Source organism: Vidua macroura, chromosome Z (genome assembly GCF_024509145.1).
Source record: "Vidua macroura isolate BioBank_ID:100142 chromosome Z, ASM2450914v1, whole genome shotgun sequence".
NCBI lineage: Eukaryota > Metazoa > Chordata > Aves > Passeriformes > Viduidae > Vidua > Vidua macroura.
In genome coordinates this window covers 24853302-24881268 of record NC_071611.1, presented here as the reverse complement: position 1 = coordinate 24881268, position 27967 = coordinate 24853302, and the positions used below count along the sequence as shown (strand labels likewise).

The following is a 27967-nucleotide window of genomic DNA, read 5'->3' as shown; positions in this document are numbered from 1 at the left end:
GTTTCAGGGGGAGAAAAACCAGCAAGGTGATCTATATATAGACTTCCCCTTTCCTTTTAAGTCCTCTTGTATTGGAATATACATCATATCTCTGATTGTGCTGGTTGCTAACTATAAACACTTTCCCTTGTAGGATTGGTCCTGTGATGCCTGTAGCTGTGGCCAGTGGAATAAGCCCATGTGCTCAGTGAAAGCAGTCAAAGGTTAGTAGCCCAAGGAAAATGTTTCTTTCTAGTAATTTCAAGAGGTTCTACAGCTCCGTGTTACAGAAAGAGTGAAACTTTGCACAAAACCGTGTATGGAAGAAGGGAGCAGCCAAGAAACAAGAGAGCAATTAGAAACAACTCACTGTCATTTCTGTGTACTTTTGGCAGCATTTCAATAATCCAACAAAAGCAGTAAATAACATAGCTGGGTCCTCAATTGCTATACACTTTCTAAAGAATTTTGTACCGTTATTGCTGGGGGAAAAAATGAGACAAAGCTGGAAGATATTTGAGGCACATACTTTGTAGGGAAGATTTTGATCTATAAGTGTTATCTTCAAATTGTGTGAGTTTACTCTGCTAAAAAGGAATTTTTAAAGCATTTTTTTTTCTTTTGGAAAGAAGTTGAGGGTTTTTCAATATCTGGGGGATTCCGTTCCCTTCTCCCTTTTTAATAAGCCAAATATTTGTACCCAAAGAGTTTTCGAGATCTAACTGTTCCTTATTTTGACTAGCAAACTAGGGTGACAAGGAAACATTAAGATAAATACCCAGTAGAAATTCTCTCTGATGAAACATACATACATATAGTATATACATATGTATGCATGCACACAGACATCATTGTGTCCAGTTTTGGGTACCACGTTATATGAAGGATATAAATTAAGATGGTGAAGGGCCTTGAGGGGATGCCATATGAAGAGCAGCTGAAGTCGTTTGTCCTTTTCAGCCTGGAGAAAGAAAAACTGAGGGAAGACCTCATTGCAGTCCATAACTTTCTCATGAGGGGAAGAGGCAGGGCAGGTACCTATCTCTTCACTCTGGTGACCAGTGACAGGAATTGAGGAAACAGCCTGATACAGAGTCAGGGGACATTTGGTTTGAATATCAAGAGTAGATGTTTCACACAGATGGTGGTTCAACCCTGGAAGAGGCTCCCAAGGGAAGTGTCACAGCACCAAGCCTGACAGAGTTCAAGAAGCATTTGGACAACTCAGGTTGTCTCAGGTATATGGTGAAATGCTTGAGGGTGTCCTGTGCACGGCTGGGAGTTGGACTTTGATGATTCTTGTGGGTCCCTTGCAAATCAGGATATTCTATGATTACTTGAATCGATATTGTGTATATATATGTGCACTATTTTCAGTGCTAGTGACTGAAAGTAATATTGTGGTATAATTACGACATACTTGTCCAAGTTGTAAGCAATTATTTTATCTTTTCCCTCTATCCAATGTGGTTTTTGAGTCATAAGTTTAGATACCCTTCAATTTTTCCTTCAGTTAGTCTTCCTTCTTTGTGAGTTGTTTGATCATTTTATCTAAACTTTTGTCTTAGAGTTTTGTCACTGGGCCTTTAGTTTCACATTTTTATCTCAAAGGTAATTACTGAATCTACAGTATTAGAAGGAAACAGTCTGTTTGCAGAAAGTTTTTTAAGATGCCTTCTCTTGCCCATGGCTTAACTAGGTCACAGAGATGTGCTTTCATCTATCTTTGGAAGAAGGCTTATCCAGCATGGAGATTTCTGAAATAGAAATAGGAGTGTATTTAGTGCTCCACTCACCTTCATGCTCTCCACCCAGCATTTCCAAGAATGATGCTATTAATAGAATCAACATGTCACAGACGATAGAGGGAAAATGTGTCTAGTTTTTCAACGTAAACTTTTACTGGTTGGCTAGATACATGCACACAAACACACACATTCATATAAGCACATCCCTCAGGAGGGCTACAAGGATGTTGCGAATTTATGCAGAGAGAAAACTGGAGAGGCCAAAGCCCAACTCAAACTTAATCCAGCTATTCCCACAAAAAATAACACAAAATGTTTCCATATATACATTCACACAAAAAAGAGGGCCAAGGAGAATCTTCATTCTTTGTTGAATGTGGGGTGAAACTTAGTGTCGAATGGTGAAGAAAAGGCTGAGGTACTTTGTGCCTTCTTTACTTCAATCTTACATAGGCAGACCAGTTGCTCTCAGGGTGCTCAGGCATCTGAGCTGGAAAACAGAGACAGGGAACCAAATGAAGCCCCCACACTCCAAGGGGAAATAGTCAGCAACCTGCTACAACACTTTGACATGCTCCCCACTCTGTGGGACTGATGGGATCCACCCAAGGGTACCAGGGGAGCTGGTGAAAGTGCTCACTGAGCTACTTTCCATAATTTACCAGCACTCCTGGATGCCTGAGGAGGTCCCAGTTAACTGGAGGTTGGCAAATATGGCTCTCACCTACAAGAACAGTTGGAAGGAGGGTTATGGATCAGCTCATCCTGAATGCCATCACACAGCATGTACAGAACAGCTCAGCAGGGGATCAGGCTCAGCCGGCATGGGCTCATGAAAGGCAAGTTTTACTTCCCCAACAGGAATTCCTTTTATGATTCGCTTAGTGGAAGAGTGAAAAGCTATGTATTCTGTCTTCCTGGACTTCAGCAAAACTTCTCACACCATTTCCCACAGCATTCTCCTGGAGAAACAGACAGCTCATGGCTTCATGGCTGCACTGTTTCCTATGTAAAAAAATGCCACGATGCCCTGGTCTAGAGAGTGGTAGTGAATGGAGTTACATCCAGCTGGCAGATGGCCACCAGTGGTGTTGCCTAGGGGTCAGTACTGAGCCAAGCCCTGTTTAATATCTTTATTGATGAACGTGGGGATCAAGTGTACCCTTGCTAAGTTTGTGGATTACTCCAAGCTGGGTAGGAGTTCTGATCTCCTGGAGGGCAGGAAGGCTCTGCAGAGTGATCTGGACAGGCTGGATCATGAGCCAAGGCCAGTGGTGTGAGGTTCAACAAGGCCCAGTACCAGGTCCTGCCCTTGGGTCACAACAACCCCAGGCAGTGCCCCAGACTGGGAGAGAGTGACTGCCCACAGGAAAAGGACCTGGGGGTGCTGGTGACAGTGACTGAATGTAAGCCAGGGTGTGCCCAGGTGTCCAAGAAGGCCAATGACATCCCGGCCTGTGCCAGCAATAGTGTGGCCAGCAGGAGCAGGGTAGGGATTGTCCCCCTGTATTTGGCACTGGTGAGGCCACACCTCAAATCCTGTGTTCAGTTTTGGGCCTTTCACTCCAAGAAAGACATTGAGGTGCTGGAGCGTGTCCAGAGAAGGGCAATGGAGCTGTTGTAAGGTCTGGTTCACAAGTCCTGTAATGAGTATCTGAGGGAGCTGGGGTTGTTTAGCCTGGAGAAAAGGAGCTTCAAGGTAACATTGTCACCCTCTACAACTGTCTGAAAGGAGGTTGTAACCAGGTGGGTATTTGCCTCTTCTCCCAGGTAACAAGTGACAAGACAAGAGGAAATGGCCTCAAGTTGTTCCAGGGAAAAAAACTCTTCACAGAAAAGGTGGTCAAGAACTGAAACAGGCTGCCCACAGGAGTGATGGAGTCACCATCCTTGGAGGTATTTAAAAGACGTGTAGATGTGGTGCTTAGGGACATGTTTTTGTGGTAGATTTGGCAATTAATGGCTGGACTTGATGATCTTAAAGGTCTTTTCTAATGAAAGTTTTCTGATTCTATGACTCTAGAAGGATGAAGGAAAAGGTAGCAGCCTTATTTAAGATTAACCAAAATTTATAACCAATGTTTTAGATGAACCACAAATTCAGCTGAAGTTCCCCGTATGATCTTAAGGTCTTTTTTCTAATGAAAGTTTTCTGATTCTATGACTCTAGAAGGATGAAGGAAAAGGTAGCAGCCTTATTTAAGATTAACCAAAATTTATAACCAATGTTTTAGATGAACCACAAATTCAGCTGAAGTTCCCCGTATGATCAGTGGAAAATAAAATTTTGCCGGGAGAAAATTATTAATCTGCCTCATCACATTGTATCATCAGGTACACTCAGAGTATTTTGAGGTGTCAGTTACTCTGGAGTCCCAGGGGTTTTGTTGACATCAGTTCTATATTTAGTTTTATAGTGGTCATTTTGCCCACCTGTTTAGAAGCAAACAAACAAAAAAAAATCTTAGATAAAACCTATTAAACTGAGAGTAATTTGGAGAGTTGTCAAATATCTTTCCTCCCCCAGATCTGCCAGGCAAATATCTCTGTGATTAAAACAAAGAAAATAAATTAATGTCCGCCTTCTTATTACAATACAAAGTGCGAGCAGCCAGGAAACATGGCGCAAAACCTGATGGTACACAGTGTCCTTAGATCACTTGGCCATTGTTTTCTCTCACAGCAGCACATGTTAATGATACAAAGAAGTTTAACATTTTTTGGCTTTGGCTTTTCATGTCACAACCATAATAAATGTGCATATTATTGTTTGTATTGCCATATCCTTTAGATGCACCGCCAATTTCTAAAGACTGTTCATGCGCAACCAAGAACAGAATTTTACCCACAAACAGACTGACTGAATAAAATTAGGCAGAAACATTGCCATACCGATTCATCTGTGAAGTAGTGTGTCACAGTACAGAATGTTTATGTTGTAAAAATGTTTTGTGGGTCAAATCTGCTGCAGGAAGACCAAAGCTTTTTTGCTTTTCACTTACCAATTTAATTCTGCTTTAAAAGGCCTTTATCCTATATGGACCTAAGAAATGCTTAGTTGTATTTATTTAAAAAACCCAACAACCTTCAAAACAATAAAATGGTCAATAGAATGTTAAATCCAGAAGAACATGAAGAAATAAACAGATTTGGGGTTTCTTTTGCTTATTTTAAGGAATTTGGGCCACAGAGAAGAAAATTGAATATGATGAAGAACAAAGAAACAAGTTTTAATGTGGACAATACCCGAGCCTCTCCCTTCTCCCTCTGCCTGCAGCCTCTCAGCCCCATTACAAAGCCACACAGAACAACTCAATTTGATGAAGAATTCAGAACACACCTCTCACATTTCCACTATGGTCCTCCTCCTCTTGAAAACATGGAAACATTCCAGGGGTCCTTGGAAGGAGGGTCTCGTAAACGCAAGAGCATGCCAACAAAAATGCCTCCTCCCATCACCCTTGAGGATTCCTCATCATCACCAGATCGACCTGAGGATCACAACGACATAGGCTCTTCCAGTCTCCCCTTGGTATTTCAACAGCCAGCTCAGCCCAAGTACAGTTCCCAGATGATTGACCTCTGCAACTTTGGTTTTCAATTCTACAGAACTCTGGAGCATTTTGGATCCAAACCCATTAAGCAAGAACCCGTGAAGCCGAACATGGCATGGCCCAGTAGCCCAGCATTCATGCAGGCTCCTTACCCTTATTATCCTAAAGTCCACCCTGGCTTAATGTTTCCTTTCATTGTACCACCAAACTTTCATTTCAGGAACCCTTTTCAAATGAAAAGACCTCCAGAACCACCCTTCAGAAGGACTGAAGTAAGAGAAAGTGGTGAAAACAAACAGAAAGTGGAAAGAGTAGATGTAAACCTTCAGATAGATGACAGCTACTATGTTGATGTGGGGGGTGAGCAGAAACGCTGGCAATGTCCCATGTGTGAGAAGTCCTATACATCCAAGTACAATTTGGTCACCCATATCTTGGGTCACAGTGGCATTAAGCCACATGCTTGCACCCGGTGTGGCAAGCTTTTCAAGCAGCTGAGTCACTTGCACACGCATATGTTGACACACCAGGGCACTCGGCCACATAAGTGCCAGGTATGCCACAAGGCTTTCACTCAAACCAGTCACCTTAAGAGACACATGATGCAACACAGTGACATCAAACCTTACAACTGCAGGATCTGTGGCAGGGGTTTTGCCTACCCCAGTGAGCTGAAAGCACATGAGTCTAAACATGAGAGTGGACGAGAGAACATTTGTGTGGAGTGTGGTCTGGATTTTCCAACTCTGGCCCAGCTGAAGAGACACCTAACCACTCACCGTGGCCCTATACAGTACAATTGCACCGAGTGTGATAAGACCTTCCAGTACCCAAGTCAGCTGCAAAACCACATGATGAAACATAAAGACATCCGCCCATACATCTGCACTGAATGTGGCATGGAGTTTGTGCAGCCCCACCACCTGAAGCAACACTCCCTGACTCACAAGGTAAGCCAGCTCTCACCTTGTGTCTGAAGGTAGTACGAGGATTACAGGCCAGAAAGATACATATAGGTAGGTACCTCCTCAGAAACGTGGTCTCTGGCCAGCTGCAAAGGCTTATGCAGAAACTCCAGCATTGCTGGCAGTCGTATCAGCCAGATGTCTTTGTCAGCCTTAAGAAAGTACACACAAACCCACCTTTGTTATAAGCAGGAATTCAATTAAATCCCCGTATCACTTCCCCAAACTGGATTCATATCTCTCTGTTTCTTGGGTTTTTTTTCAGAATGACCTTCTGCAAAATTTTGCAGAGCTGTATAACCACTCCCCACTCCCTTAATTTTAAAAGTTTTTTTTACTAAAAGCCAGTTCTAATACTTTGTTCCCTTAATTAGGAAGTAAGTGGGTTTGTAGTGGACTGTAGCAAAAAAAAAAAAAAAGTATGTTATTACTCATCATATTTTGAAGAATCATTATAATGCGACATTTAAAAAACAAAATAACCCTCGGAAAAATTCCCCTTTGTGCATATGTTATCCAGAATGCCAGTTAATAGAAATGGACAAGCGGGATCATAATAACAGCCAATTTTTATTAAGGGGCAGTCTTGCCTCTGCTGACCATGGTGACAGCAGGGTCAGCTTAGGGTATGAGAAAGTTTTGGAACTTTTCTGAAAAATTGCTTTCAAAAATAGGAAAAATGCAATTGTTCCATTCAAGAAGCTCTGAAATTGACTATCCACTTTTACAAAAATAATAAGACAAGTCAAAATCTTTCACTTTAAAAAAAAAGTTTGCTTCCAGATTTGCGTATTTTTCCTTAACATTTGAATTTTGGCTTTTACATGAAAAATATTAGAAATACAGAAAGCTACAGCACTTGAGTCTTATAGTCACATATTCTTTGAAAACTGGACAACCTCTACTTTCACATTTGCTTTTTTTTTCTGCTTCATGCTTATAATTTCTATTCTTTCCGGAGATTCCCTGGTCTTTGGACTTACCATGTAAGATTCCACTAATTGAAGACTTTGTAGGTTTTTTTGTCACAGAAATGAAATGCCCCTGAACCCTTAGAGAGCTTCTGCTTGTTTGTCCCCAGCCACAGGTGAATTCACCGTGAATATAATTTATAGTACTTAGCTGACTAAATGCAGCCTCATATTAGATGAGCAGACACTTGCAACTGCTGGTGATGTTCAGTTTTAGCTTTGTAATTAACTGTGAAAACCACTGACAGTCATTTCACATTTTTTTAAAGAACGCATGTGGAAGGAGTAATTGCTCTCAGCACCTTACTAGTAAATTCTTATTACCTTCAGCAAGTTAAACTCTTAAGTCTTTTAGTAGCAAATTCTTTGATTTTCATAGTATCTAAATCACTCTTTGAGAAGCTGACAGACCATGTGGATGTGAGTAAGAATATTGAATTATGCAGTTGTAAATTGAGTGGATAGCATAAAAAGTGATAGAAATGTTCCATAAACCTCATATAAAATGAAATCATTCCATAATGGTTACTGAAAATCCCACCAAGAATAAGCAGGTTTTTCTCTCTGCAAAAAATGTAAGATGCATAATCAATATTTTACTTAAGCAGCAGAACAGGAGAGGGAAGCTCTGACACTGACAGTCTGATTTATTTGAAAACAGACTTCATTATTTCATTAAGCTTACATTTTGTTTTACTTCTCTGCTTGTCAGAAGCTTATAAGAATTTGTCAGGAGAAAATACCTTGAAAAATGTTAAAAGTGAAATAATTTATTATCAACTTTGCTAATGCAGAATGAATAATTCATAAGTTGCCGTACTGACGATTAAATTGCCTAGAAAATTTTCCACCTACAGAATTTTTCTTTTCTTTCAGGGTGTGAAAGAGCACAAATGTGGAATTTGTGGCCGGGAATTTACTCTGCTGGCCAATATGAAGCGACATGTCCTGATCCACACCAATATCAGAGCCTATCAATGCCATTTGTGCTTCAAGAGCTTTGTGCAAAAGCAGACTCTCAAGGCTCACATGATTGTTCACTCTGATGTCAAACCCTTTAAATGCAAGGTAAGTGCATTTGGTGGTAGAGGTATTAACCTAAAGTATCAAACCTAATAATAAACCTAACCTCTGATATCATCTTATCATACGGTAGAATTAGAGAAACAAAACTTGCTAACTCATACTGCACTTACATTCAAAAATTAACATAAACCAGTCTGATTTTCTTTCATTATCCAGGTTCTGCTTATGTAGCACAAAATATTGGAGATAAATACCTGTGGTTTACTCCATTTCCCTTCAGGATCATTCATCCTCACATAGTTTTGGGGTTTTTTAACCCTGTGATTGTTTAAGTGCCACAGACATTTGAGGACAATAAACATACCTGACATTTGCTTAGTACAACGATTCAAACAGAAGTTTAAGCGCTTAATAGCTTGAAACACTGACAAAAAGCAGAAATCAAATCATGCACGTTGCAGAGGATCATGAAAAAGCAGCAGCTGTGACTTCACAGTGATGCTATGCAACAGTTCAAGAAAGGAGTCAGAAAAAGCCACAGTAAAAGAAAACTACATACAGGATTTGAATGGGTTGAGTGTAATTACCAGACTGGAATTCAAGGTGGGATATCAATATGCTAACAAAACAGCTTCTGAGACCACCTGGCCTTTCTACAATCCTATGCACATTCCAGTTTGCCACTTCCCCACAGCACTGGAGGCTGGCATTCCCTTTCCATCCTCGCTTCTCCTCCCTCCCCATAAACCTTTAAGACTTTATTGACCCTATTTACTTCTAATATATTTCTTAGGAATTATTAATCTCTGTATTCTTAATCAGTATTGAATGCTACTTAAGTTCTTTTGCTGCCTGTCTGGTTCATTACTGTAGTCATACTCTGTGAAGTCAACAGCTGTAGATTTTTTCCCACTTTAATTTGTTCTAAGATGGCTGCAAATACAGAGTGGAGCATATTACCCAACTAATGCATATATAAAGACTGATTTGGAAGCAATTTCTAGAATGCTTTCATCTTACATCTTTATGGTATTGAATATTTTCTTAAAAGGAACTTCTCATGAAGAAGCAAAGATGGATGAAAAAATTTAAATGGAATTATTTTGTTCTGAAAAAATGTACAATATCAAAATGTCTTAGGAATATATGATATTCAATGCTAGTTTTAGTAAGAATATGTCAAAATGGATCTTTCTGACTTCATAATTTTTCTTTTTTAACTTCAAAACACTTTACTTTGAAAAACTAGCAGCAAAGTCTTCCAACTTCAGTATTTTGTTTTATTTTAATTTATGTCTTATGAAAATAGTATGTTGTATAGTAGTGCTTACATTACTCTATATTGATAAAAGAATTTCTTTTACTGAAATTCTTAGGATGTAACAAGTCAGGTCTGCTGGAGGTTTTCATTCTTTGAGAACATCTGCAAACCTGCCTTGTAATCCCCATTTGGTTGAAGTCCTCTGACTCCTCAAACTTCAGAAAATAATCTCAAATTTTGGATCAGATTTTGTGGATGCAGTATGTGGATCCACATGACTTTTTGGGTACGTGCAGAATAGCTGGAAGGTTGTGTTCAGCTCAGTGTTTGATGATGACAGACTATTGAAACTTGGAGAGGGCAATAGTTGGAACTAGGAAATGGAGTATCACCAGTATGTTTTCCAGACAGTAACAAAAGCTCTACACGAACACCTGTTTTTCTTATTTTTTTACTTTTCTGTCCCCACCCAGTGTTCCAATGAGGAAAGAAACAAGTAAGCATAGTGAATCTTTTTCTCATGTGTCTGAAGGGGTATGAATCAAAATCAGTGCCCTGACAGTGAAGATTGCAACAATAAGCAGAGGCAGAATCAGGAACTGCGTTTCTGTATTAGGAACATCCTAACATTACCTCTCTGACTGAGCCCCTGAAGACTCTTGAAAGCAAATGTTTCTGGCTGGTACTTGGAGGGTTAAGGCAATGACCAGATAGCAGCCTTTTGGCACCAAGCTCCTCCTCAGCAGAAGGAAGGATATAGCTGTATGAACAGCCTGCTTAACAATGGCTCACATGTCCCTAGGGAACCGCCTGCAAATAGATTTCATCTTGCTTTCTCTTGTACTTTTCAAAGCTTCCTGTTTTCTCACGGTCCTTTTGGACAGTTTACAGTCATTCTCCCTCTCCTTCTTTCTTTGAGGAAAGGAACACCCTTCTTATGAAGAAAAAAAAAAAGAAGAAGAAGAATGCAAGGGAAAGACAGCACAGCAGTAGCCTTTATACTTCACCGCATGCAATGGTTTTCTTTACCTTTTTCTCACAGCAAAAGAAAACATGAGCTTTCCTATGTGTCTAATCACAGCTAAGCACATACTATCAGAAGTGAAGGAGTAGCAAATAGCTGTCCCTCCAGTTTCCTCACCCAGCTGCAGCCTGGATCTCTGAATTTCTGCTGAAGAGTGAACTTGTCTGTAGCATTTAAAGGCCTGAGCCTATGTTGCCTTGTTTATTTCTGTTTAAGAAAAAAACCTGAAGAGTTATGAGGGTATTCTAACAACTGGTGCAACAGTACTAATTTGGAATTGTAGGGAAAGTTTCCATGAAATTTACTGTTGCTTTTAGTGCTGAAGAAATCAATGTTTCAGACCTCCAATAAAGGATGCAATGGATTTTTCTTCAGCCCAGACAAATATCTGCAACAGTTGTTTTGAACACCACTTTTTCCCCCCATCTAAAAACATGTTTTTTAAACAGAAGTCAAAATCAAAGAAAATGTGAGAGAGAAGTACTTTGAGAAGAAACAAAACTGGTGGCAAATCTAGAAGGACAATACTTCATGTGCTGGCTTAGGAGGAAAAAATCTAGGGTTGAACTAATGTAGACTATTCTGGCAAATTATACTGAAGTCCGTTTCATCAGGCAGTGCAACTAAGTCTGTTCAGCAGACTTGCAACTGAGGTGTTCTCTTCAAGACTTTAATTATATTTTTTCTAAACATTTTGTCTAACATTATTTTGTTAGACAGCATAATAGAAAGTCCACAAGTAAACCATATTGTTCCTGCTCTCCCAAGTTTTCCTGCATAAACTTCTCATCTCCCTGAGTGCTATGGTGCACTGTGTTCTGCTGGATCTCCTCCCATGCAACTGTCTCAGGGTCATCTTTCACACTCTGCTCACAAGCCTGTCATGTCAGAGAGAAAGAAAATCTTCTACAATCTTCTAGTTTGATCTGCAGACTCAAACTCTTCATTGAGCATTAGCTATGTACTCCAGCTAGATTTTAATTGCAGTCTTCCAGCATACAAGTAAGAAACCTACTTCCTTTTATATCTGAATCATAGATATTCATCTGAAAGGTGTCTTGTGCCTTTTTGAAATGTCCAGTAAAACAGAGATTATGCTACAGAGACTAATTCTGGAAAACAATTTTCCTATCTGCATTTCTTTAATTTTCCTGACACACCTCTGCACTCTAGTACCATTTCCTCATGTCCCCAGAGGAGATTTCAGGACCAAGAGCACATTACATATCTTGAAGATGTGCTTGACTCTGGGAAATGGAAAACCCATCAACTTTATCAGACACAGAACTTTTATGCTGTAAAGAACTGTCCTTTACCAAGTCCATGTCTTTTCAGTATGAGGAAAAAGAAACAAATACTCCCTTGACAGAAAGCAACTAAATGCTCCTTCTAAATAAATTTTAATACTCAAGACCTTATAAAGATAAGCATTTGCATGCAGTACTGAAGCCACTCATCTACCCAACATGATTTTCCTTGGTTACCAGTTCAGAGAAGACCTAGCTATAGGAAAGTAAGTTCTGGTGATAACATATGTCAGCCACAATACAAGCAGATAATCAGAAGCCTTCAGCAAAGAGGTGTTAAGAGTGAGACTATTGTTGACATTCTTGAAGCAAGAGTAATATTGACATATTACAGATTGTTCCAGCGGCTGTCAAGATACAATCATGCTGTTACTCCTTGCAAATTTTCTGTGCTCATTAGTAGTCTCAGTAGATGAGAGTCTGTTTTTTTCCCAGCACTTTCTGAGGTATTTTGTGGTTCTGTCATTTCTCTGAGTGTAAATAATCCTGCATATTAACTTTCTTTGAACATGAAGAAGACCGTATTCTTTTGTCAGTGGATGGATGACCCTTGGAAACAGTTATCTTAGTTTTAAAAATTAATTATTCACTTTCAGTGGCTATTCTTTTTTTCCACTGTCTTGTCTAACCTTTGCTGCTAAATTTATTTGCTAGAGTTTTCATTTTAGTAAAATCACAGACTAGTAAAATCACAGACAGAAAAATACAAATGGTACATATGCAGCTGAAGCAAATAATTTTTTGAAAAGCAAGTAAATGTTTTCAAACTCTTTCTTTTTGCAGTACTGACTCAGCTCTAGTTTTTATTTTAAAACAGAAGACCTGCTAATTTTTGTATTAATGAACTGATTCAATTTTCCCTCAAGAGAGGGCTTAAAACACAAAGCACACAGTACTGTTTCTCCAAGGATCCTTTCTCTATCTACATTTTCATTCAGATATGCCAGGTAATGACTTTCTGAATTTACATCTACAAGTTCTGTATCAGTTCTTCTGTAATACACAAATAAGTAAAATTTGAATTCAAAGCATACAAAAAAATGTGGTGGAGTCGTAGTAATTTCTATTTATTAATTCTCTGCCAGAGGGTTTCCCTGCTAGATGAAGGTTTCAGTTTCAGTAATGGTGACTCTGTTTCACATAGTAACAAGAATAATTTTAAGAAATTAAAATCCAATGATAAAACAAGTCAGGGGAAAAAAAAAGTAGAATGCAAACACAATAAGTTTGCAGAGGATGGAAATAGCCACTTGAATGTGAATAAAATTATAAATCCTCATAAGGAAAGACCAGAAGACAAGTAAGACTGGATGCCTGTAATAATGATGTCAAACTCTCATGTTTTAAGAATACATAAGAGTCCAGACTACAAAAGGACCCATCTAAATAAACAACAATGAATAAAACCCACCCTTGTTGTTCCATCAAAGGAAAAATTGCACGATCAATGGCTTCAGCTGGCAAGATCATGCTTCAGGGAAAGCTGAGTCATTCTTGCAGCCTCATGACTGCTTAAATTGCAGCTCACCAGAGACACCGAAACACAGGAGTTGATAAACAAATGATGAAAGAATCAGGGAAAAAAGGGGTGAGCAAGAAACACAATAAAACAAGGAATTGCCTTTTCTAGCTTTAAGCAAAATTCCATTTAAAAAGAAGTAATATTCTGCTTGACTGTTTCACAGAAACCCTTAATTGGTTTTATTTTACAATTTCATTCCTGCCTGATATTGTAGTTGATTAAAGGCTAGATGTATAAACTAAAAATGGAATGGTTGACCAGGGCAGAAACTTTTATTTTGAATCTCATTCAAGTTAAGAGTCTTCCAGATTACTCCCTTAAGTCTTTCCCCTCCTTACAGCAACATTGACTGCTTTTGGGGAGTCCTGGACTATGTGTGCTGGTCACCAATATTTTAAAATGTCAGCAGTTCAGAGTGCCTTAGATACTCAACCATATGGTTTTGCCTGTAAGATTTTTGATGGAACTTTGAAAAACATAATGCAGCCAAAAACTGCCAGAGTTTAAGCTGAGAAGTGTAGGTCCTCTTTCCTTTAAAAATGTTGTCTTTGAAAATACTGCTTCAGACTAATAACTTTCATTTTTACCATTTTTACAGCTGTGTGGAAAGGAGTTTAACAGAATGCACAATTTAATGGGACACATGCACTTGCACTCAGACAGTAAGCCGTTTAAGTGCCTCTACTGTCCCAGCAAATTCACCTTGAAGGGGAACCTAACCAGGCATATGAAAGTCAAACATGGGGTCATGGAAAGAGGATTTCACTCTCAAGGTAATAATTTTCAGCAAGATTATTCTCTGTGAGATCTGAATATGCATATCAGTAAAAACAAATGGGCTTCATACTACAGATCCACAAACTTGTGCCATAGATACAATGCTATTGCAAGAGGTAGAATCCCATAAGCCTGTGAAGTTGTTATTAGCTAGATTACTATAGCATTACATGGCAGCTTTACATGTCCCAGATAAATAATAAATTAATCCTAAATTGACAGAAAAAGAAAATCTGGAACACTTATTGTCCTTTCTCATGGCTTATTGGATTCCATTCCGGAATGGGGATGGAATCCTCAATGGGTCTACATCCAGGAGCCTTGGTCATTCTACACTGTGTTGGCATAGCTGGTATCAGATGAAGGCCACAGGCTCAAGATCTCATTTACAAGGAAGCACATGAACAGGAGGGGATATTCCTCAAAGTATAAGTCTCACAGTATATGGTTTTCTGACTACTGAGGGCATCCTGCAAAATATTTCCTGTCTGCCACCTACCATATATACTTCCTGAAGTCATCCTCATGAGTGTAAATAGATCAATTCTATCTAAAGAAGTGGGGGAATTAGGGAGAATTTTTTGAGGGCTCGAGTATCCAAGATACATTTTTTAAGATTTTGCAGATAAATAATTCTTTACTGGGAAAGATTTCTTTGCATTCCTCATATATTCAAACTTTAGGGCAGCTTAGCACATGTGTAAAACACTTACTCTAATGACATTTGGTGTAAAATTTATGAAGATCCTAATGGCTAATGAAATAAGTATTTTTCTGTAAACCTCCTATAGCATCATGCTAGTTAGGCGATTGCTCGTAGTTGGAGATTGCCTAAGAGCTTTTCGTTGTACAGAGATTCTGTGGCCCTTGAGACTTATCAGATACGAGAAAATTTGCGAGGACTGATACCTGTTTATTAATCCTTTTAACAAATATGCCGTGCTGCAAAATAACATCTGCTAGAGAGACTGCACAGATCCTTCAGAAACTGGATTCACTTATTGAGAGGAAAATAAAAAACAAACAAAACAAAAGCAGGTAAAGTAGTGACTTTCATAGGTATTTGCTAATGGGTGAAATCCTCAGCATGTATTGTCACTAGTCTTTAATGAAGCTGGCCTCTGCCTGCAGTATCTGAATTTTTAAAATATATCTTGATTATGTTCAGAGCATATTTGAGTCCATAGATGCCTCTTGGATAATCTGTATTTCCAGCAAGAGGGAAGACACTGACAAATACTAAGACAAACCAAATCCAGGGTTAGATGCATATTCATATATACTGCTCAAAATCACCATTTTTTATAATGATTTCCTCAAGCTGAAGCACTGTCTAGTGCATAGAGCTTTTCAGTTGATTGTTTCTCAGTGGATGAAAGGGGAAAAATTAAGGAGAGTCATAGACTGCTGAGACCGTTGTCTTTTCATTTTTAAAGTATTAACTTTGAACGACGGTGTCTATAGAACAAATACATTACCATGTTTTTAGTCTCTTCCACCCCTCTGAAACATAAGATACAAAACCTGGGACTTGGATTATGGACTGTGATGCTTTAGATCCAAGTTTTATTTTAGAAAAAGAATAGGAAGGAGGAAGAGAGTAAGTTGATTGGCAAAATTCAGTTTACAAAAGGCCAGACCATTTCATTTTTCTTCCCAGCTGCATCATCCAGAGTCTGGCTGTATAAAACAATGTTTTGTGTGTCTTAACCTGGCTGTGAAGTGTATATAATAGCACTCCTTTTTGCAGCATCTCGAAGGAGATGCCATGAAATGTAAACAGTGAAATACTTGGAGATAGTTGGATGGAAGACAAAGGTAAAAATTAAATACAAAGACACCTCAGATTTTGTTTTTTAGCCATATATCAAGTAGTAAAATTTCCTATATATATTTTTTTCCTTTTCTCCTCCCCTCAAATCACTACAAGGTTTTGGAAGAGGAAGGATTGCTCTGTCCCAGACAAATGTCTTGAGAAGCTTGGAACAGGAAGAGCCATTTGATCTTTCCCAGAAAAGCCAAGCGAAGGGAATCTCATTTCATTCTGATGGTGAGAGTGCCAAGGGAAGCTCATGTCAGGAAGAAGAGGAAGACAACTGCTATGAGGCAGAGCGATACAGCCCTGCCATGTACCACCATGACGACAGCAAGCTGTACATGGCTCAAGACCTCTCTGGCAAACCGGAATGCATGATGAAGGACTTCAGAGAGTCCTACTGCAATGAGAAGGAAGAGGTGTTAAGTGAGGGAGGACTGGGGAAGAGAATAGGAAATTCAGACAAAGAGGAGAGATGTGGAGAGGGAGAGCTTGCAAACAACAAAGAACATCTCAGCTTTAGATCCTTTGAAAAGGCCAGACTTGGTCACTCTCTATCTGATTACTTGTATTTCAAGCACAGGAACAAGAGTTTGAAAGAATTGCTGGAAAGAAAAATGGAAAAACAAACAATGCTTATAGGCATTTAAAATGGACATTTTGAAATAGCTGGAAAATGGTAGCCAGATAGATTTTAACATGAATTGTAAGCTACTAAAGCCTGGAAGTCTGTAGTAATATTTAGAAATAAATAAGCCAAATTATTAAAAATAATTTAGGGTAAAACACATAATTACAAGAATAAAGCAGCTTAAGGTCACAAAGAAATGCAATAGATATTGAAAAATAACACTTATATTTATCCATTTAATGTATAACAGACAATGGGTTGGGTACAGAAGTTTACTTCCTATTACATGGGGATAGATACTTACATGCAATTTTCTTAGCAGAAAGCATCTCATTTATTATCTGACTAAATATATATGAACACTTCTAACCATATGCCTCAAAAATATCTGAAAATAAAAAGTATTTCACATTGTAAGGCAGAGTACTATTAAACATGGCATAAATGAAAATGCTGTCAACATTCAGAACTAACATAGTCCAAATAATTTGATTTACTGAAGTGACTCTTAGTGAAACTACTTACAATGGGAAATGTGAAACAAAATAATAAGAAAAACTAATGTCTTGGGAGGCAGTAAAGGACAGTTCTTTAAGGCTTTGAAAAGACTGGAATTTATTACAAAAGCTAGTTCTCTGGCACAAGGAATGTTTGTGCTTTTCTGTGTTTCAGCCAGTATAGGAGTATTCAAAAGTTCTTGAAGTGAAATAGCATAGATTGTGTTGGCATTTTGTTCTACTGCCTGCTTAGACCAATACATATACTGGGCAGCATCAGCATGCAGCATTCATATAACACAGTATGAGTCATTTAATTGAAAAAATAATGTAGCTTTGCCATTTATCTCTTCAGTTTATCATGACTACTAAGGATAATTTTGGATAACACTGATCTGGTCAATTTTTGTTTCAGAAGATAAAAATCACCCTTATAGAACAAGCAGTACCTCACAGAGGAAAACCTTCCTCTTATTAAAGTCAGAAAACTTCTCTTATTAAAAATTTCTTGAGCAGTAAGCTGCAGGCCTTTCAGACAAATTTCACTCATGCTGTTTTTACAGAGTCAAACTCAGTTTTTCATCCTCTGATTCCCATACAGTTATAAGCTTATAACAAACATGAGAAAAGCATATTCCATTAAACTTTTCATTAATTGCATGAATACTTTGAAAAGCATATTAGTTCCTGCATCTTCAAGAAAGATGAAAAGCAGCCCTGCATCATGCTATTGCTTACATGGAAATAAAAATCTAATTAATCATAAAATTTGTTCTATGACCTTTGGACATCCCAGCTCAAAAGGCTAAAATCCTTATATGTGGTACATCTCTTCTAAATATTACTGCCTTCTTCACTTACCTGCCAAGTTCTTGATTTGAAATGCAATCAAATCATGCTCTCTATATAGCGAGTTATAATTAAATACAGTCATCTACTTTTACGGCTTACTGAGACAAGTCATATAGCTGCAGCTTTCTGCCCCTATAAGAAAACACACACTTCTCAAATTAATGATCCTCATGTCTACCAGTTAATGATCCTCATGTCTACCAGTTAGGCAGCATTCACAAGTCATTATTCCTCATATAAAACTGGGTTTTTGTAATCCAAAGTTACAGGCAGTATTTTCCTTTTTCAAGGCTCAAATATGGCATAACATATGCAGAAATTCATGCAGAAAAAGCTGTTGATAAAAGAAAGAATAACATCCAGGTGACTCTTCTAAATTAATTCCATGTCTGATGTGCATATTTTTTAAAATAAAAATGTTATGCAAAATTGAACTGGAAGGTAGGTCACTTCAGAATTTAAAAAGTCTTTGAGGTGTATTTTAGAGGTACATGGCCATATTTCTTCAGGAATTAACTGTTCTATCATAAACATTCCTCTTCCTTGCTTTAGCTGTAAGATGATGCCTATTGAAAAAGGAGCCATCTTTCTTTCAAGGAAGGCATTGTGATCAAGCAAAAAAGTTAGGAAATTTTTAGAATAACGAGTGTAACTGTATTATTTCTTAGACTATAGGGGAAATGATCAGGTAGAAGTTCAGCATGGTCTAGTAGATGGTCCCTCAGAAATGGGAGCAACTCCTTCAGTTAACTTCTTGGCACTAACATGTCTCTGCCAGACAAAAGCTCCCATTTGAGCATGTATACAGCCAAGAGCTGAGAGTTGCTAACTCTTAGAATTGTCTCCCTCTTGGTGGTATAGTTTCCAGCTGTGCATGGTTCAATATCAGTCCACTCCACCTTTCCAGATATATTAGTTCACATGGTGAGAAGAACAAGCAAGGATTCAGGAATCTTTTCGCAATTTCTAGAAAGGCAATCATGCAGGTGAGTGGAATTTAGCAAGTCCTTCACTCCTGTGATGTATAAAGCAGGAAAGTATACAGCCCTTCCATTGCAGAGTCTTGTTTATTAAATGGAGTGTGCTATGGGACAGACAATCCTTCCCAAGAAAGAAACAAAAGTATTACATATCAATTGCAGTCCAGACAAAAGGAGCAAAGGAGATGTTTTCAGCAGAGTTTAGCTCCCAGCACTAATATCAAAGGTTGTATTCTATCTGGGCTTCAGCAAAGCCTTTGATACTATCTCCCATGGCATTCTCCTTGAAAAGCTGGCAGCTCAAGGCTTGGGCAGACGAACTCTTTGCTTGGGTAAAAATGTGGCTGTATGGCCATGCCCAGACAATGGTGATTAATGGAGTTAACTGCAGTCGGCAGACAGCCACCAGTGGTGTTCCCCAAGAGTCAGTACTGGGCCCAGCCTTGTTTAATATCTTTATTAGCCATCTGGATGAGGGGATGGGGAGCCCCTTCAGTCACTTTGCAGATGACACTGAGCTGCAAAGTGGGAGTGCCAATCTGCTGGAGGGCAGGAAGGCTCTGTAGAGGGATCTGGACAGGCTGGATCACGGGCTGAGACCAATGGTCTGAGGTTCAACAAGGCCCAGTGCTGGGTCCTGCCCTTGGGTCACAACAACCCCAGGCAGTGCCACAGGCTGGGGCAGAGTGGCTGCAGAGCTGCCCACAGGAAAAGGCCCTGGGGTTGCTGGTGACAGCAACTGAACATGAGCCAGCAGTGCCCAGGTGGCAAGAAGGCCAATGGCATCTTGGCCTGTACCAGCAATAGTGTGGCCAGAGGACCAGGGCAGGGATTTTCCCCCTGTACTCAGTACTGATGAGGCTGCACCTCAAATCCTGTGTCGAATTTTGGGCCTTTCACTCCAAGAAAGACATTGAGGTGCTGGAGCATGTCCAGAGAATGGCAACAAGTCAGACATCCCTGGAGGTGTTCAAGAAATAATTGGATGTAGCACTTAGTCTAGTTGACCAGGTGGTGATTGCTCAAAGGTTGGACTTCATGACATTAGAAGTCTTTTCTTACCTAAATGCTTCTCTGATTATGTGATTCTGCGACTGCAAAAACTAGGTCTACTGGAAGCATACAGTCCAGAGTTTCCATACTGACCTTGTAAGAGAATGCGCCAGATGAGTCCTTAGGAAAGGAAATCACTGCAGACGGTTCTGGGCTGTCTAAATGGTTAATCCAAACTCCTTCAACCACAGTCACTGCAGTCAATTTACCCACTTCTACAGGTGCAATTCTTACTGGAGCAGAAGTACTGGACAAGCACATACAGACAGCTGGAAAAAAGTCCCAGAATGGCAATACAATTTGCAAATAATTAATAATGTGAACTCTTTTCATTGTATTTTACTAGAAAGCAGAATATTTCTTCACAATGAGACTTTGAGATTATGCCCAGACATAAAGTCATACTAAGCTAATTCTCAAACACACAAGTCTAATTCATGTCAGAATAGTAAAGGCCTAATTTAAAACTGTAAATTATCAATAAGAGAAATTACAAACAAAATTATTACTGAGGTAAGAAGACAATGCCAAGTGACCCAAGCAAAGTTGTTAGGAGATGACAGTCCTCCCTACTGTAGAACATAATGTAGATGGGTCTAAGACACTAGTTACAAAGAGGCCTCAAGGGACAAATTCAAAGAGAAGTAACAGCCTTCATTGTGAAGCACCTTGCTTTTCAAACATAAGTTATTTTCACACTATTTACATTGGCACTGCTGTGGGAACAGACAGTAACAGCCTTTGCTTTTTAATAGCTTTGAAAATGCTTTATAGAAATTTGCTCTCATAATGAAGCTATTTCCCATTTGTAATTTTCAAGGGATTAGCTTCCTTATTTTGCCTTGTGTAGAGGCTCAGAAGTCCAATAGAGACATTGCCTGTGTCCTGGACATTGGGGGATATATTTTCTTCTTTTTCTCATTCCTAATGTGAGTTTATCTATCGTCTTCTAGCTATGTTGTGGAAAAAAAAAAATCTTTATCTTACTATTATTCACTGTTATTTGGGTTTTCAGTTTATGGGGACACATGAAACTAAAGCCCAGCCTCCACCATCTCTATATAAAAGCACATCTATACCATTTCCCTGCATTGTTTATGCACCCTTCTTTCATCCTTTCAGAGAGCATTACAGCAAATAATAGTGGCTACAAACTTGCACATCTGAGATGCTTTCAGACGTCAGGCTGAGGAAAAGATAAATTTGCCCTACCATAAAGAGTCTGGGCAAGTGAAGGCATGTGGTTTGTTAAGCTAGGGGCCTTTCTGATGTTAAGGGTAGCAAGGAAAGTTCTACAAGATACTTTGGAGCACAGAGTAGGCGAGGAAAACCCAAAATCTGGAATAGTAAAGTTTAAGGGTGAAGATAGACAACATATTTACAGAGAAAGAGAAGTTGTACATGACCTTGGAGCAAGGTGTTTTCAGTCTGGCCACAAGGACTCAGCCATCTAATTGTGAAACTGAGTTTTCCTTTCTGCCAGACAGCCTTCAGTTTGTGACAGCAAAGACAGGTGCTCTGTGTTCAGAAGCTCAAAGGGTAAAATATTTTGTGATAATATCATAATTAAAGTTTATCCTGTGCTGTTTCCTGTAAAACAAGTTAATGGAAAGACCAAGTAATGCTACTGCACTCACCTTTTTACAGCTCTGTGTTTGTCTACTACCTATTCTTTGATTTCTCTCTTCATATGGTGCTGCTGGACTCTGCTGTTTTGAGTGTACAGTTAAGAAGTAATAAAAGTATCGTATTTATTATTCCTAGAAGTTTTAAAAATTATTAACAGTTTTGAAAATGTCGTGTCTGCTTAGCTGAACAAGATGTAACAGAGCTAACATTTTGTACTCCTAACAGATTTTGCAAATAATGTGTTGCATATTTATTTCATGTAGAACATTGAGTTCCTATTTAAAGCCACAGCTCATGAAGTGAACCAACTATATGTGAATCTTTAGTTTCTGGCTTTCTATCTCAATAGTAAAAGCATGTATGATGTATTATATTAATTTAAGCAAATAAATATGTACTGGAGAAGCTGCTGTACTTTGTATTGAAATGGATATGGAGTTCTTGGCATTCTTGGTATTTTATATGGTAAATGCATGGGTTTGGTCTGACGAGGTCATTCTTCTCTGAGCACCACTGAAGAGTGGTTCTTGTAAAGGGAAGGCTAAATCAATGATGGAGGACTAGTTAGAAGACAAGAGCAGAGGAGCTGCCAGGTCCTTTAAGGCAGAGAGATAATTTTATTATTACAGACTACATGGAGGACATAAAAAATGCCCTGAAGTGATTATGGTATTTGTCAATTTGGCTTCAGACAAGCTAAAAGACAAAGATCTCTTTCTTAGGCATTTTTTGAAGAACTGCATCATGTAAAAAGAGAGGAAAAAACAACCAGATGTATTGTAAGATTGAAGTTAAGAAAATAGAAATACCATTCTAGTTTAAGGAATAAGCCGAAGATTGGAATAAGAGACTTAATGTTATTTTTCTAAAGGAAAGGGTCACTTTTAAATACTAATTAACCTCTTGAATTTGTTTGTTCAAACGAGATCCTGATTGAATTGGCATCATCAGACTTCCCAGAGAGCATTTCAAACTTTTTGAGCATAGAAAGCATCAGGAATGTTTGCTATAAGATAAATAGTAAAGATAGATATTCTGTTTATAATTCTCAGAGCTATATGCCTTAAAAAGTGGAAGAAGGCTTATGCAAACACTAGGAATACATTTGGAGGCTAAAAAGACCCTCAGAACTAAGCCTTTGTTTTCTTCCCCATTTTCTTTTGTTTTCTCTGATGGTAGATAACAACTACTATTAGGATTATAGACTACCTCTTCATGAGGAAAATGAGGATATGTTGGAGAGTGACCTAGTTCATTCCCATGTGACTCAGTATACGTGAATCTCAAAGTTTCTCCTTTGTCAGTCACAAAAATATTATTTAGAAAAATATGTGTTTGATATTTTTCACAAACTTCTTCTTCAACTTAGTTCAAAACTGAGCCATGTTCACTTAAGTTTTAAATTACATTTTCAAACCATCAGAAATTAAGTAGAAGAGAAAGAGAGCCACTCAAATGCTCCTGGGGGGCATTTCTGTGAAAATAGTGACATCTTGAAAGGCCCAGAGTATCTAAAGGTATGGAGACAGCCAAATTATTATACAACCTCTTACCAAATTTGACCCATTAATACACTCCTAGGCTCATGTAGTGTGATACAGTTGAATGTATTTGCCCACTGGCTCCTAAAGTGAAAATCTGATCTAAAAAACACATGCAGGATGTCAGTAATTTCAGCATTTGCAAATGATGAAACACACTGCTAATGCTGCTTCTATATATGATAATGTGTGATGTGATGGTGTGTGCTATATGATGAATATATAGCATAATTTTTTCCTAATGATTGCCTGTAATGAAAGTACGGTTGAACAGAGAATAGATACATTATGAATAAGTCTTCTGGTGTCCTATCATTTTGATTACCCTCTCTGAAAATATACTTTACATTTATCCCATCACAGAAATGATTTAATTTGGTGAAGCTAGACTTTCCCTTTACTGAATTATTTCCTGTACTGACATATTTCTTGTAGTGGGAACATTTTATTCAAAAGATCTCTATCAATTTACATTACTAGAGAAAGTTGGCTTGTGTTTTTGGAGTGGGGATTCTTTGATGGTACTGCACTTTTTTCATGACTTAAATATCCTTACACTTCTGAATGGAAAATCACTGAGAAATACATTATTCAAGACACTAAATTATTATTCAAGACACTAAAAATTTCAGGACACTAATTAACCAACTAAAAATGGGTTGCAGTAAAACTGACAATGATGGGGTTATGTGAAAATTAGAAAGGTATTTCTACCTTGTGAAGAACTATTATGAAATTAATGGAGATAGATACTGTCTAATAATGTCAGAGAAGGTGTCACATAAATGTCTCTTAAAGAAATACAGTTATACTAGATAAGTGGCAGATATAAACCCAGAAGAATATTTATCGATACAGAGTGATGTGTTGCAAGGGAATTCTCCAAGCTGCTTTATTCTTCACAGAATTTCTACTACATATTATAAGACTTTTCTAGAAACAGTAAATCATTATTTTTCTATTTGTTTTAGAGGCGAAAAAGATTTTTCAAAATCAGGTTATAAAGCTAGTCAGCAACATAAATACAATGACAACTGACAACTGTGGTAGTCTTGCTGTGAAGAAAGTTACACTAAAATGGAAAGAGTATTGTGCCTAGTACAATCTATCCTGGAGGCCTGTGAGAGCAGCACCAAGATAAGATAGGTCTGATAAACATACATGCAGACTCTGCCTGGAAGCTTGATCTTACATTGGTAGAAAGCATTAAGAGCTGTTCCCTAATGAGAGTTTTTCTGAAAGCTACTGGATAACAGTAGTAGCTAATCCTTCTAAAAGGATGGTATGAGACAGACTTCACATGAACAGTCAAGACTAGACACCAGCAAAACTAATCCCACTGAAATGTTTCCTACAGAAATGTCTGGGGTTGCTCACGACCACAGTGGCTCATACATGTTTGTTACCAGCACTCTGTGGGAGGAACCACCCCCAGCCAGCTGGCAGAATGGATCATGAGGGAGCATTGTGAAAATGTCACCCATTACACTGCAGCTACTTCATTTTAAATATATTATCCCCAGGTTAAGCAAACCTGCGTAATTTCACTCTGAAGGGGATGAGGCATGCTTGTGCTGCCTGTTCAACCCACTCTTTTGTAACATGCAGCTGTAAGACATAAATATTTTAAATAGTTTGACCCATTTCACTAATGAACATCTGATGAGGACATGCACTAGCATTCATGATTTCAGCAGTGATATCAGTGGTCTTCCTACCTGACTTGTACTAGCAGATCCAATACCTGTACAGCATAAAACCACGCCACTACTCATTCCTGTTGGATACTTACAGATTTATTTAGGGCTTTTATCTAGGGCTTTAATTGTGCATTTTTAAGCTTCATGTAAAGTCATTTTTTGTGTAGATCCTATTATGCATACAGAGAGGAGTGAAAGATTAATTGTGTGTTTTGAACAGATAGTGGCAAAATAGCAAAATTCTCACTTTTCTGCTCTTTTTTTTTTATTAAAAAAAAAGTTTATTCTCTTCTCATTTTACTTGTTCTCGTTAACTCCTTAGGACTCTAGTGCTTAGACCACCAATCACCTTTCTATAAAGCATTCTAAGTGGTCAGGATGATCTCTGCAGAATACTGCTGCAGAGCCATTTCTATCCTTTTCTTATGAAATACTTGTAAGGAAAAGAAGCAAGCCAGTGTGATGGATGGGCAGACAGAATGACTGACAAAAGGGCCCTTGCCATTTTCAAGAGACTGTGAGTACAGTACAATAGTCCTTGCTACTAAGAAAAATGAAGATTTAATCAATTTTAGATTAAATTTAATCAATTTTAGATTAATTTTAAAATGTGTTTCAGGGTTTGCACTTTTCAGATTACAGAGTGAGTATGAGAGTAAGAGCACACAGTCAGAACATACAGATTTGCACAGAGCGGTCAAAATTCTTAACCTCACTTTTATATTTAGATCTCATGAATTAGTCCAGTCAGCCAGATTATATTTATAATGCATCAATTGCCATATGTGAAATTTTTCAAAGACAAATGAAAACAAAAATCCCTTTGGATTGACAGCAACCATAAATTCTGCAATCAGATTATTAAGAGTGGTCTCATCCTGTTCCTATCATCCCAAAGCAACAGCTTTATAAAGCAGCAGAGCCAGCAAATCTACACTTGATTTTGCGTATATGTGGGTTTGTTGTACAGTTAAAGATCTGTTTGCCAAAAATTATCTGCCACCTTCTGTGGAAGTGCCCAAGTGGAAAGGGACTTGGGGGTACTGGTGACAGCCGACTGGACATGAGCCAGCAGTGTGCCCTGGTGGCCAAAAAGACCAAGGGCATCCTGGCCTGTGTCAGGAATAATGTGACCAGCAGGAGCAGGGAGGTTACCCTTCCCCTGTACTCGGCAAGGTAAGGTGAGGTGCACCTTGACTGCTGTTCTGGTCCCTCAGTTTAGGAAGGACATTGAGATGCTTGAGTGCATCCAGAGGAGGCAATGAGACTGGTGAGGGGCTTGGAACACAAGCCCTGTGTTTGTGGAGGAACGGCTGAGGGATCTGGGGGTGTTTAGCCTGGAGAAAAGGAGACTCAGATGTGACTTTATCACTCTCTACAACTCCCTGAGAGGTGGTTGTAGTCAGGTGGGGGTTGGTCTCTTTCTCCAGGCAGCAACTGACAAAAACAGAGGACACTGTCTTGAGCCCCATAGCTCAATCAGGGGAGAAGAATGCAGTCATAACTGAAACACAACTAAGTATTTCACCTCTTCTGGCTCCTCCCATCACTTAGCTCTACCTTCATTTTCCCAGGTCCTTCACAACTGCAGGCTACCAGCCATTCTCGTAACACCTTCAGCAGCCATCTGACAAGGATATCCAATCCTTGTGCTCTTTTTCTCATTTTACTGGTATGGGTTTCCAACATCTGTAAAGCAAACATACCACACCCTCAGCTTTAGCTTCAAGCTCAGGGGAAACAGCACTTCTTCCCTTCAGCCCTCCAGAATGCCTCTCTCCATCTTGCTGCTCCCTCAGCACGGTTACTGACTGATCTCCCTCACTGAGTGTGTGAGCTCTCTTGGTTTCCATGCTGATGGAGACATTTGAACCAATTTCTTGTCCATTGCCTCACACCCTTATTTCTACTAGCCTTTTTGTGTTTGACTTTACAATCTGAATAATGTCCATTTTGGGTATACATTTAATTGTTATGGAGCTCTCCTTTGTGAGAGGAAGAATAGCATCACTTGCCTCAAGTGCCATCAGCTGCCTTTTCTAGTAATCTTTTTTCTCCTTCTGCTCTATCTTCTTTTGCTCATTCTTTCCTCTAGGCAGCTGCTACTGGCACATCCTCTTAACAAGTGGGAAGCCGTAGGCGGTTATATTAGCCAGACTGTAAGACCAAATATAGAGCAAAACTGCATGCTACTCCAAAGCATGTTAAGGTTCACTGTGTGAGAAAGTAAGAGTGGCTTGATATTTGTGGTGGATGGGATTGCATTCTCCATGTCTAAATGCAAATTTTAATTCTCTTGTCTTCAGCCCTTTTATTAATATTGCTTTTTGAACGGTAAATTTTAAAACTATGATCTATGGGAAAGTTGAATTGATTTTTAGAACTGACTAGCTTTACTACAAGCCAAGTTTAACACATGTAAGAGTAAAGAGGACTTAATGGAGACAGTTCAGCATGCTTGAACAGCATCTCAGGTCTGCCTCCTGTCTTTAATGGGCAGCAGATTGGGCCTGATAGCCAGAGCAGTGGTCTCCTTATCCAATGGCAATGATGATATCAACAGGAGTTGCTTGTCCTTAGGCAAGTCACGCAAGCAGAACTTACAAGACAACACAGTCCACTCCACAGCTCAGATGGAAAAGAGCTTTAGCTCTCAGTTGAGGCTGCTGTCTGCAGCTTATATTTTCAGCCCATTACTTCCCATGAGGAAGGGATGTACCTAAAACAGGTGCCACTAGACCTTTCAACTTTGAATGCCTGACCAGCTGCCAGTTGTGTATTTACAATAGAAGATGAAATAAGGTTTCTGACAGCCAAACTTCCTTTGCTCTCTCTTCCCTCTTCCATGGCTGAGCAGACTCTGAGCTGAAAATGCTCATGTGCTGGTGTCTGACTAGACAGCATTACCCTGGCAAAGTGTAAACCCGACCCAGTTTGACTTGGCACACAGCCAACTTGCTACCAGTTGGGCTATTCATGCTGCAATAGGAAGTAATCTTCCTGACATGCAAACTTCCTTCTTCTTCTGCCTGAGCAGCAATGCAGTCAAAGATGCTGAGCTAGATAAAGAACAATTTGACCCTATAAAATATGGGTCTTGACCCAAGACTTTACTTCAGCTTTATTGTGCTAGC

General features: G+C 38.9%; 1 protein-coding gene across 3 annotated transcripts; it reads left to right on the top strand.

The window, feature by feature from the left end:
- The first annotated feature begins 178 nt into the window (after positions 1-178).
- On the top strand, positions 179-21997 carry ZNF366 (zinc finger protein 366). 3 transcript variants are annotated; one of them, XM_054004262.1, is made up of 6 exons: positions 179-203; positions 3221-3225; positions 4918-6231; positions 8094-8285; positions 13956-14130; positions 16065-21997. In XM_054004262.1, the coding sequence occupies exons 1-6, from the start codon at positions 179-181 to the stop codon at positions 16598-16600; spliced, it is 2247 nt and encodes a 748-aa protein (XP_053860237.1). In that variant the 3' UTR covers positions 16601-21997. The 3 variants fall into 3 exon arrangements, with proteins under 3 accessions (XP_053860237.1, XP_053860236.1, XP_053860235.1); XM_054004261.1 differs by lacking the exons at positions 179-203; positions 3221-3225 and adding an exon at positions 3559-3623 and having other exon boundaries at positions 4903-6231; XM_054004260.1 differs by lacking the exons at positions 179-203; positions 3221-3225 and having other exon boundaries at positions 4840-6231.
- Positions 21998-27967: the final 5970 nt, after the last annotated feature.

Bases quoted from the DNA above. Each gene is read 5' to 3' on its own strand.
- ZNF366 (XM_054004260.1), top strand. From the start codon at position 4,840: ATGTTAAATCCAGAAGAACATGAAGAAATAAACAGATTTGGGGTTTCT. The intron at 6,232-8,093 runs GTAAGCCAGCTC...CTTTTCTTTCAG, and splicing joins AACACTCCCTGACTCACAAG to GGTGTGAAAGAGCACAAATG. The intron at 8,286-13,955 runs GTAAGTGCATTT...CCATTTTTACAG, and splicing joins TCAAACCCTTTAAATGCAAG to CTGTGTGGAAAGGAGTTTAA.